General features: G+C 42.1%; 1 protein-coding gene across 1 annotated transcript in view; it reads right to left on the bottom strand.

Moving 5' to 3' along the window:
* The window catches only part of slit3 (slit homolog 3 (Drosophila)), a 251,176-nt gene that overhangs the window by 18,835 nt on the left and 220,054 nt on the right, over positions 1–12,287 (bottom strand). Inside the window, exons 28-32 of the mRNA XM_069171083.1 lie at positions 9,643–9,740; positions 4,906–5,045; positions 2,171–2,264; positions 1,088–1,225; positions 269–509 (exon numbers count right to left, since the gene is read on the bottom strand). Of these exons, the coding sequence (XP_069027184.1) occupies positions 269–509; positions 1,088–1,225; positions 2,171–2,264; positions 4,906–5,045; positions 9,643–9,740 (711 nt within the window). The remainder of the gene's footprint in view (positions 1–268; positions 510–1,087; positions 1,226–2,170; positions 2,265–4,905; positions 5,046–9,642; positions 9,741–12,287) is intronic.

Genomic DNA, 12,287 nt, shown 5'->3' with positions numbered 1-12,287 from the left:
TTGTGCAACTCTATAGCCTTGATTTGAACGACGCGCTGCTCTATTTCAAGCAGCACAATGTTTACCAAAGAGTGCTAGAGAATGTGTTTTTTTGTACTTTAAAGCACTGACATACTGTGGAGATATTTAAATCGTTAGAAAAGCAGGATATCAAGGGGTATTATGCAAACGTACAAAAGTTTATTTCAAAATAAGAGCTTTTCTATAAATAACTGTTTATCACTGGGTTTCTACACGTGCATGGCCAGAGGTCAAAGGTTAACCCTACCTGTAATAAAATATGAGCAGTTGGGCGGAGCTTGGCGCCTGGCAGCTCCACGTACCCATCCCGACCCAGGAAGTGCACGGTGGCCATTTTGTCACATTTGTTGCCATAGTAACCTGGCATGCAGCGGCAGATGGGCTCCCCAGCAACCACCAGGCACTGGGCGCCGTTCTGGCAATCCGATTGGTCGCAGGGGCTGGTCTGCAGCAAGATCATTGGCGGAGGGTTCTCGCAGAAGAGCCCGCTGAGGGAGGAGCAGATTCAACAGAAGATAACTTATTTATAGAGCTTTAATTGGGTGATTTGCTGCATCTGCATCCTCTGATAAAAGAGGTTTAGTACTTGTTGTGTAATTTGTCTCATTGCATTACATTTGGAGATTTGACCTGCGAAGATGGAAAGGTAATACTCCGAACTTTTCTTTGAATTTATCTACGCAGCAGTTTTCTTCATGTCTCTGTCTCCCTCTTCTTCTTGTTTTCCTGCATACCTATGACTTCTTCTCGCTCTTTTCTCTCTGTCCCTTGTGATGAATGTGTTTCTCTCTTGCCAAAAGTCTCTGCTATAATTAACCACATGGAGCTGCATCTGCTGCACAGGCACGCGCGCACACACGCACACACGCACACACACACACACACACACACACACACACACACACACACACACACACACACACACACACACACACACACACGTACGTGCACACAGTGGGTCGAGACAGTCAAGTGTCTGATTATGAAGTGCCATCTGCATCTCCTCCCAGTCTGGCCATGCAGTGTATAACTATGTTTGTGTCTGATCTGTTTCCATGACTCTCACCTGAAACCCTCTTTGCAGACGCAGGTATAGCCGTTAACAGCGTCCACACACTCCGCTCCGTGTTGACACTTATTCTCCAGACAGTCATTATAGTCCTGCTCACACTGTTGGCCCACGTAGCCCGGTAAACACTCGCACCTAGAGTGTCATGGAAATATAGAGAGGATTACGGTGTGTGTGGGCAGCAGGCCTTTGCCTCATGACTGCAGATGTTTCCCTGTACAGAGAGGTGACAGGTCTGGTCCTTTTCTGTGCGTGCTCAGTAACAACATGTGTTTCCTGCTAAAGTGTTTCTGAGTGGGACGCCAAACTTTATACTCACTGACCAAGTTCCTTGAGGACAAGCTCAATTATGAATGTGTACATGGAAAATATCTTATTGGGACTTTCAAATTAATAAAACCTCTTCAATGGAGGAACTTAAACAAACCGAATGGGCAGTAACTTAAGAGTTCTTAAAGATTTCCCTTGAGTAGACGAACCAAAAAAATTACTTGAAAACATGCCACTGAAATGGTACTTTCCAGATGACTAACAGGTGTATTACACATTTTGGTGTGATGCCAGGTTGAATATACATGTGTATGGATCACTGTGAAAATGTACAGTGTGGCCCAAGAAACAAACGGAATGCGACTGATCTAAAATTTTTAAGACTGAAAATGCCTTTGATTTAATAGCACATTTTAGAATTGATATACTGTTTCGTGGAAAGCTTTACTATGATCGTATGTAAAGGTTAAAACACAAATACCGTAAGACAAAATGTATGCATTATCCATTTTTACAATCCCCATCAAAGACTACAATTTAAAAGACCATAAATTTCACTTGAAAGTACCGATCTCTAACAGAAGGGCATGTACCTCCTTATATAAACCTTTATCTACCTCAGTGACATGTTCAGACATCTGAATCTCTGTATTTGCCTGAGGGCAGCAATGTTTAGCAGTGATCACCCTGGTTCCTCTTGTGTCACAGAGTCAGCTTTTAACTTTTTGACCTCACAGCTCCTGTCACTTTCACAGCGATATGACCTCCAACCCGTTTTAGATGCCAACCTGGTGTGAATCTGCTGCTCACCTGTAACTGCGGCCAAAATGGACGCACTTTGAGTCATGCTGACAGGGGTCGAAACCACTGAGACAGGGGTCAACCACCTCCTCGCAAAGGTCACCTGGTGATAAAGACAGAAATGATTTATTTATGAAAGTGATTACAAATGTTTGCGTGTGGGGCTGAATCAGCAGGTGCACGTGTGTTTGGGCTTATGTTTTATTCCAGCTGCAGCATGATCACAACAGAGAGGTTTGAATGATTTTTTTCAAAATAAGTGTATGGGAAAAAAGAATGCAGTTGAGAGTGATGGTAATAGAAAAACATGCCGAGGGAAAAGAAAAGAGATGGAAGAGGAGCTAACCTTTTTGCATGTACTCTCTGTCAGCTCCAAATGACAGTGGAAGAAAAACGAAAAGGAAAAAGTAAACAAGGGTTGAAAGAAGATCATTTATATACGTGTATATCTTGTTCAGGACCTCAGATGTGCGGTGGAAGTCCTCATGCACACAAATACACAGAGGGAATAGCCTTATCAGCTTTTTCTCAGAGCTGATGGAGGAGGGGGTTAATAGGCTGTGTAACAGTGGAGGCTGTCTAAAGATGAACGCGCGCGCACACACACACACACACACACACACACACACACACACACACTACATGCTCAAAGGGTGAGAAGGGTTAACAGTGTGTTTAAAAGCAGTAGCTGAAGCTAGTCATAAGAAGGAAGAGGGGACTGAGAAAGGTCAAGCATATTTCCATCGTTCTCTGCCTGCTTTAATCTAATCCTGCTGCCTCCCTCCCAGCCTGTCTGTCTCCAACACCCTCCTCTCAAGTCACTTTTAGAAAAATGTTGTCCTCAGCTACACTTCTTATTACACTCCTGCTTCTGCTGGACTTGATGTCTGAAAGTCTTTAAGCTCCATGTACCACAAAAAAGAAAAAAAAGAAAAGTGTGCTGTGAACGTAAATTCAAATTGTCCAATCTTAGCGCTCCCTAAGCAGACTATTACACGCTTCAGACACTTAGTTAAATATGCCAACGTTAATTTATCACTGTGAAATTACCTGCGATACCTTAGAATAATTATCATATACCAACGACATAGTGTTGGCGATGAAGATAAACATGTTAGACGTGATTTACCCAGCGGACTTTAATTTTACCTCCACTGCGAGAGACTTTTTATTGTCGGTCAGTTTGTGAAGCACGGTCAGCGTCCCCTGTCTGACTTGTGCCATAAAGCAACACAACAGATTACCAAGAAAATATTTCCAGTGTTAATTATAAAAGTTGAAGAAGCCAAAAGAAGCTGCAGTCATTTTTGTTTTCTTTCAAGTAAAGTTATTAAATAATGTTAAAGTGTTAGCCAGGACACATTCGACATTTTGCACAATATTATGAGCATATCAATCCTGTAGTGGAGGGGTTTTACTCAGAAGGTCAATTTTAGTAAATAAATAAAGACACAAAATATTGACACTATAGCTATGTATGAAGGGCAATCAAGTTCCAGGAATGTTCCTGTTGTGTGCAAACAGCGAGTAGTACAGTAATGCGGATGGAGCAGGAGGCAGCTATAGCCTGAGTGTCCAACACAGAAGAAGGTGCGTCTGATCAGGAGCACAAACATGTGGGTTTTCTTTGACAGTCGTGGGATTGTGCATCATAAATTCGTACCTCAGAGTCAGACTGCCAACAACGAATTGCACTGTGATGTTCTGAGGCGTCTGAGGGAAAAACATTCGGCACAACAATCTGAACTGTGGCTTGATGGCACTTTGGTTCTCAAACATTACAACACGCATGAGTTGGTTCCTCGTTTTAATTTTTCCCTCTGTTGTAAATATGACGTGACAGTCCTGGTTGCTAAGTTGGGAGAAAGCAGACTGGCTCGCGAAGGACTGTCCTCTTAACATGACACCTGATGATTACGCTGCGGTTCACTGAGCTGAGTGGAGCTTCAGAGCCAAAAGAACCAGCTGTGTGCCCGAGTGTGTGTGCATGTATGTGTGTGTGCGTGTGTGCGTGTGTGCGTGTGTGTGTGTGTGTGTGTGTGTGCGTGTGTGTGTGTGTGAGTGTGTGTGTGTGTGTGTGTGTGTGTGTGTGTGTGTGTGTGTGCTTGTGTAGCAGCTGTGTGTGGTAAGCTGGCTGGCAGTGTGTGAGGATTCTCAGTGCCAACAATGATAATGACATGGTGCGTGTGCTGGTGAGTGCGTGTGTGCATATTGACTGAGATCCAGTGTCAAAGGGGACCTGATGTGCATGCGTGTGTGTGTATGTATGTATGTATGTATGTATGCGTGTGTGTGTAGTGTGTATCTTAGAGGACAGAAAAACTTAACTTCCCAGTCAGCAGTTTAGCTCCAACTTGCTGGACTCCACCGAGTCAGCTCTCCACCTCTCTCTTACTCCTTGTGCCCTTTATCGGCCTTTTCTTCACCCTTTCCCTTGCTCTGTTTATTTTTCCCTTTCCCTCCAGAACACAGTCCCTGTTTGCCATTTCCCTGTCATGCGCCCCCTCTCTCCCTCTTTCTCCTGTGTGATTGCTCTTTCAACCTCCTCCAGGAACAGTTTCAGGTCACTGCGGAGAGGCTGTCCATTACTAACTTACCATCCAGTAAAGTGGAAAATATGATTTTGTGCATGTCTAGTCGTACTGGAGGGACTTGGTGACCCCTCCAGCCTCTCAGGGGCAAAGACCGAGGGTTTGAGTGTAGAAATAGACGGTGTGTGTGTAACTTTGTGTGCATGCCTCTACCTGTGTAGTTGGGTGGACAGACGCAGGTGTAGTTGTTGACTCCATCGATGCAGGTGGAGTTGTTCTCACAGTCGTTGTCTTCACAGTCATCTGGGTTTATCTCACAGCGTTGACCCTCGAAACCCGGCGGACAAACACAGCTACGCACACACAAACGCACAGGCACACAAAATGTGCATTATTACATGGTGACTGCTCCGGATCTGAGCACACGCTCCCGCTGCACAACATTGAAATAAAATCAATCGGCCAGATCAATCAGCTACTCAACTTCACTTCCCCTTAAATTCCCCTGGAAGAGGGAGCTTTAAAGAAAAACTATTTAATCCGTATTCTAGTGGGTTTTTCCTCTCTATCCTGTGCTGGTTCTTACACACCACTGGAGTCACAGCGTACCAATATTTAGTGGTCAAACAAGAGACACCATGTCATGACTCGTTTTATAGCAGAAATGAAATTTTTACACGGCTGCTCAAAGTTTAAACACTTCCTGCAGCCGCCAACCCCTCCTGACAATCTTTTTCTGCACAAAAAAAGTTTGAGCGAATCAATCCTCCCTTTTAGATGAAGTCCTTTGATTCATATCAGCGCTTCCTTTCCTGTTGGGGGATGTTTCATAATTAAATATCAGAAGACAAAATTTGCCTAGCTTCCACTCTCTAATAAGGCTGAAGAAAAAAAAACTTTAAAACAAAACACCCACCTAGAGCTAAAAAAAAAGAAAAGAAAATGCTGAGATAAACTCAGTTTGATGACACTACGGTTGGACGCCGCCCACCTGGACGACTCAAAGGGAATTATCAAAGCCTCCTCCTCTCCTCTTTTTCCCCCTCCCGCCCTTCATATTCATCTCACCCTTCTCTTTTTCTCACCAGCCTTTGATCTCTTCCCCTTTACCACCATTTGTATCTCGGTTAAGTTAACTCCTTGAAATGAATTGCAAAATAGAAACACTACCTTTAGGTGAAGATCACCCCCCCCCCCACACACACACACATACACACAAAGTTTGATAAATCTGACCACAGCTGCATTCGACAACTTGCCCTCTCTCACGACTCTATTCTATTTCTACTCCTACACATCAGTGAGTCGAGTTACTTCTGTTGGACGGAAATAATTCTGTAGCGAGGTCACACATTAAGCAAAGGGGAAAGTGAGTGACAATTATCAACCAACGCAAACACATTCACCCTTATTTGTGACACAGGATCCTTTGTCGTTCCCACTCTCTCGCACCTGTACAACTTATTCTAGTGTTTTGTTTTGTCCCTCTTTTCTCACCCTGATTTTTCTAATCTAACTCTGGTGCCTCAGACTTTTTCTCACGCCAACACTTATCTCACTCATTCTCTCCTCCCACACCATATATGATAGTCATTTATTACCCCCACCCTGTTAGTCTGCCAGTGTGGAAAAGCTTCGCTAAAAGTTTAATTAAAGAGTTTGTGACCTCTAGGTGGCAGAATGACTCCAAACAAACTCAGCACCCGAGAAACAATGAGCCTATTAAGTTTTTATGGCTAATATATTATGAAAAATGTGGACTAATTACTCATCTAACAGAGACAAAACAACATAATAATCCCAATAAAAAAAAATTAATGTTTTTAACCACACCCAACATTATGAGCTACAAACAGTTAAAAGCAACATGGTTTGGGTGTTGATATTGAAAAGTATTGTTCGATGAGTGACCCTGTAATTGGATTCAGTACTAATATCAGAGATGTTGTTTTGTGCAACCTGATATTTAATTTCCATACTTATTAAAACAGAGTTTAAAAATTCATAATTCCGCTTAATCTAACTCATTTTTCTGATATCTGCTGCTACTGAAGATTATTCACAGTATTCTGCCAAATGGTGTAACTTTGTCATTCATTCACGTACTCACTGAGTGACAGATGGATTTACAGGGGTGACTTTGCTGTTAAAGTTCAGCCAAAGAGAGAAAAAAAGAAGGGATAAAGTGGATAAAGAAAAAAAAGTGAGAGCAGGGTTGGGAAAGTAAGAAGAAAAGAAAAAGGACATTAAGAGTACATGAGAAACAAATGACATACATACAAATGAGAGGAGCACTGACAGGGTCAGAGAGCACTGTTCCACCAATCAAATCACAGTCCTGACATTTAAATTATATAGTTTGACAAATGGGTTCCTGTGAAGAACCCAGGCTAATTGGACTTATTGAATATCCCCAACTGATTATATAACATGTTAAAATGTCAAAGGGGCCTGGTCTCCCTCTATCTCTGTACCGCTCTCAGAGGGCACGAGAATCTACCTGTGTTGGTATTACCATTAAGAAAAGATCTGTAAAGGGTAAAGAGACCCCGAATAGCATTACCACGCAGGTTGTTAAAGGCCAGACGCATATCAAAGCTTTCCAAAGGGCAAAGGCCTTATTAGGGGGGTCGAGGGGTAGACAAATCTGGTAGAAAGATATTTATGACAATTGTTTCAATTACAGTCGCTGTTCATCACGAGCCTCGGACAAAAGGAGGACTTTTTGGAGAGGCCCTGATTACCCAAGCAGGCACAACAGGGGATGCCCATGCACACAAAGACATATGTACTTGCGTTTGCAGTTAATAAACAGGATGACTGAATTTAAATTATTTTTCTAAATATATGCAATTCAACTTCCAAGGCTGCCTCATTGGCTCTTCAAAGTCTTTTAAAGAGTTTATAATATTATATGTTTGACGTGGTTTGGTTCAATTCAATGGTTAAAATAGCTGTTTGGTTATAAACTGCACCACATTAAACAGTCTCATAGCATATGGTCTGTTTTTAATTTCTCCCATTTCTCCCCATTGTTGACCACTTTGATTACTTTTGGTCTGCGGTCTGCTACCAGTTATACTTCGTCTCTTTGCACAAATTTAACTTTGACACTCGTGCTTTAGTTTCTCAGTCCAAAAAGGGTTATTCATGAGACAATAGGGGTGGGGGTACACAGACAAGGCTAAGAAAATGTAAAGGTTTTCTTAGACGGCTCTAGAAAAGATTTTACTCGATTTCAAGATGTTATTTTGCACATAAAAATACCAGAGTAACCTCGCGGTGTGAAGCAAGTGTGAGATCGAGGATCAGCTGGGAAAAGATGGGCAGGAAAGTGAATGAGTGATGCTCTGATCTCCCCTCCCTCAACAACTGCCACTGAGAGGCTCTTGACCCCCAGCGTCTCTAGTGGAGCTGCACTGCAGCCAAGAGTCAAACACTGTGATTGTGTTGGGCAGCTCCCAGGTGTGAATGTGTGAAACTGTATGAATATAAAACAGGGAGGTTCCTTGAAAGAAGGCTTTCCCTGAGTGAATATAGATGAAGAGATGAACAGTATGGTGAATGGATATTATAGTCCCTAATATCAAAAGTATTATCAATGTCCAAAACACAACACAGAGATTTACACGTGTATTCATTCCATAGATAGACAGTATATACAAATGGACGTAGTCTCCAGATCTAAAAAATTAAACCAATGTTTCTTTAAGTGCAATACAAATGAGGGCCACTAGGCGCTGGCTCCAATAAACTCCAATTCAAATTCTCTTGTGATCTCCAAGATGAAGACATTTTTTCCACAAGTCATTATGGTCTCACTTGGAAAATTCAGTCCTTATGATCAGTGTACTGATGGCCTTTCTGAAAATACTTCCATAATTCATTAGATATTTGGCCTCAAAGAGAGCTATGTTTGGGGGCGTATCTGGTTTGATTGACGAGCCTGGGGTACAGTCAGCTTTCCGGGACAGGTGGGCGGGGCGTAGTGCCCTCGGGTTCTTCCCAACGGCCTGGTAGAAAATGCCAGACTCCAGGCTTAAAAATGGCGGATCACGAACCAATGAATGACGTCACAGCAGTTTGCCACTTGACTCAAACAGACCGGAATTATTCACAATGAAAGTTCCCCTTCTGAACTGTTACTGCAACAAACTGCACATGGAAGGAAAACCGTACAGTTAATGACGCTCATGCACATCATTCTTAAATCCTCGAATGTCATCATGCCTCACATTTAGAAATGTGTCACAAAATGTAAATATCTAGGTCAAAGGCAGGTAAGCCTTTCCTGCTTCTACAAATATTTTGTGCTGTGTGTTGAGAGCTTTATGCAAAACTAGCACTGAAAACACATATGAACTATAATATAAGTTTAAGCATATCTTTGAGCAGTTGAGGAGGTGAGTGAAAGAGCACAAGAATTTAATGAGCAACCCGAATGGAGTTTCACTCCTTTGAAATGTCCCCTCTATTCCTGTCTAACCCGCCCACCCTTACACACACACACATACACACAGGCAGGGAAACACATCAAAAGGTCAAAGTAAGTTGTTATCTTGGATAATGCATTGTCCAGTGAAGCAAGACTGTCCACTCTAATCACGTTGTCTATATTTCTGGGGGCTGACAAAAGTTAATTTTCCCTTTGGATGAGAATACAGGGTGAGGTTTTTAAATTGTCTCCGCTAATAGAGAGAGGCGGCAGGGTAGAAAGGGCGATGAGATTTGACCCGCAGCCTAAATGGATTCCCAAAGAACTTCTTTGAAGGGACCATTTCTTCTTTCTTTTCTTCTTCTCAGTCATCTACACACAATAAGTCAGCTAAATATTCGTCCTTATAATGGATTTAAATGAGGATTGGCAGACAAAAATGCAGTCTTTCTTACTGACATACTTTCAGAAAAAAACTCTAAAATTGGCTTATTTATTAACAGATTTTAGTGTACCTGAAGTAGTCTTCATGGCCAGGCTGGATGTGACAGGTTCCTCCATTCGAACAAGGAAAGCTAATACAGGCATTGATGGGTATTTCACAGTCTTGACCCTGGAGGAGAGGAGAGGAGAGGAGAGGAGAGGAGAGGAGAGGAGAGGAGAGGAGAGGAGAGGAGAGGGCAAAGCAAAGAAATTCATAACTGAATATTAGATATTTTTTCTTTCAGAAATAATTTCAACATTCAAACAAATACAGTGACATCCAAGGTTGCATTCAAAACTTCATTACTAACATCTTTTGACACTGTTCCCTTTACTCAACAGGCGAATGAGAAAATCTTATGAACCTCCCGGTCTTAAAACATATTAAATCACAGCAATCATGTATATATCAAAACAGATTTGAAACAGAACATGCAACCATTTATTCATAGTGGATTAATTAGGCTTTTTAAAACCACAACTGTTATGTAAAGAATATTTTTCATAAAATCTGAACATGTCTGAATGTGTTTTTCTAAAAACAAGGCCGGCCTTTCCCTCAAATTCATCAAGTTCTGACATTTACCGTTTACTTTGAACATGAGATTCTGCAATATCTTAGGTGCGGTAACAGAAAATAGCCTGCAGATAGATAGAGGATACAGCTAGTTCTTAACCCAACGACTAACTTTTCAACCGGAGGTCTAGCTGAAAAAAAAAAAAAAAAAGCTTATTCAGCTGGTTTGGTGGAGTTCAGCTATGTGTATAAATGTTGTCCAATGTTCAAGAGGTACATGAATAGCTCATTTTGTGCAAAGTAGACTCCTGTTTTAAATGAACTCTTATTGTTTGTTTGTCTACCTCATGCATATGCCCAAACAGTTATCAGCAGCACAAATGTACATTTTTTAAAAGCACAATACACAAACACACATGTAGGCTGTGATTTGTTGCTCTTTCCACCACACGCCTGTTTTATCAATAAACAGCTTTCACCAGGAACTGTATCATGTATCAGGTCCTACACACACACACACACACACACACACACACACACACACACACACACACACACACACACACACACACACACACACACACGTACGCATGCACACACTCCCTCTCTCCACCCCTGTTGCTGCAGTTTTAATTTCAAACCAACAAACCCTTGGCTGCCAACACGCCCACTCCCCTCTGATCAAAGCTGAAAAAAGGACGTTTATTCTTGTTTTCGATCTCCATCCATCTTCATTATTTCCCTCTTTTCTTTTTTTAACCGTCACACTTTGTTTACATTTTGTTCACTCTCGCTTGCATTCCACCTCTCCCTCTTTCTCACTATTCCTTTTTTTTTTTTTTTTTTTTCCCCCCCCTCCATTGCTCCCATGGTGCCTTTCCGAGAACATGTCTTGCTCTTTTCTTTTTACCTTCGCCTCCCTCGCTCTGTCTCCTGTAGTTAAATTTCTTCCCCCTCTCTTTCTCATTCTCTCTACCTCTTTTGTTCTTTGCTGCTCCTTCTTTGATTTCTCTAACACATTTTAATTAACGTTGTCCCAGTGGATACCAACAGAGAGAAAAACATACATGCAGACATGTGCATGCACACGCACACACACACGCACGCACACACGCACGCACACACACACACACACACACACACACACACACACACACACACACACACACACACACACACACACACACACACACACACACACACACACACATAGCAACAGTCCCTGTTTCCCAGTCTGTGACCTTGGCAAGTGATGTTTTAATTAAAAGCAAGACTAAGGCTTTGTCCTCCTGTAAAAGCCCAAAGGTTATGAGGTGTGTGTTCTCATGAGACCCCAAGAATATATTTAAAGTGCTTGCAGACACACTCAAGCACGTACACACAAACAAACACAGGTACACAAAATCTCCTTCAGAGGCTTGAACCCAGTGATCTATGTACACATTCAAGCACCAGGTAATCTGATGAGTACACAAACAGTACTGTTCAAAAGTTTCAGGCATTTAAGACTTTTAGATTCTAATGGACCACGTAATACAACGAGGGAGGTGTGTGATGGGTCCTTGATTCATGCTGCAGCATAACAACGACCCCAAAGATACAGCCAGAGTCATAGAGAACCTATGATGGTATTGCTTTTAAAAGCATCCTCACTTTAGTTTCCACAGTCCTGCACAAGCACACACTCACACATGTTCTGCACACAATGGAAATCGCCCTTTGAGGAGTATAACACCCTTTATCTTTTGATCAATCTGTAGCAGCCAGCTCAGACATCATTCCTCGATTGATAGACAGGTAGATACATTATACATACTGGGCCGAAGCTAAGCCTGATAATGCTGCTCATACAGCGGGTGTATGCAGCATGGCTTTCCACCCAAAATACATTTCACAGAAGCAACCAATTCCGGCAAATGTAACTTTAATTCAGAAGCTCTGAAAAACATAGTAACCACGAAAAATTGGTCCGTTGATTGACAGTGAAGGCAGATGGTACTGGAAATCAGCAGCACATGGTACTCTCTGACTGATTTCTACAGCTTCCACACCTGCAGGAATCCATTTTCACTTTTGATGAATGACGTTTTAAATGCTTCAAACAAACAGCAAAAAGATGGTAAGAGCTGATCAACTTAATGACAAAGATATACGATAGCA

Source organism: Embiotoca jacksoni, unplaced genomic scaffold, assembly GCF_022577435.1.
Source record: "Embiotoca jacksoni isolate LCO1_2020_lvr unplaced genomic scaffold, fEmbJac1.0.p SCAF_5, whole genome shotgun sequence".
NCBI lineage: Eukaryota > Metazoa > Chordata > Actinopteri > Embiotocidae > Embiotoca > Embiotoca jacksoni.
This window is presented reverse-complemented; position numbering and strand designations above follow the sequence as displayed.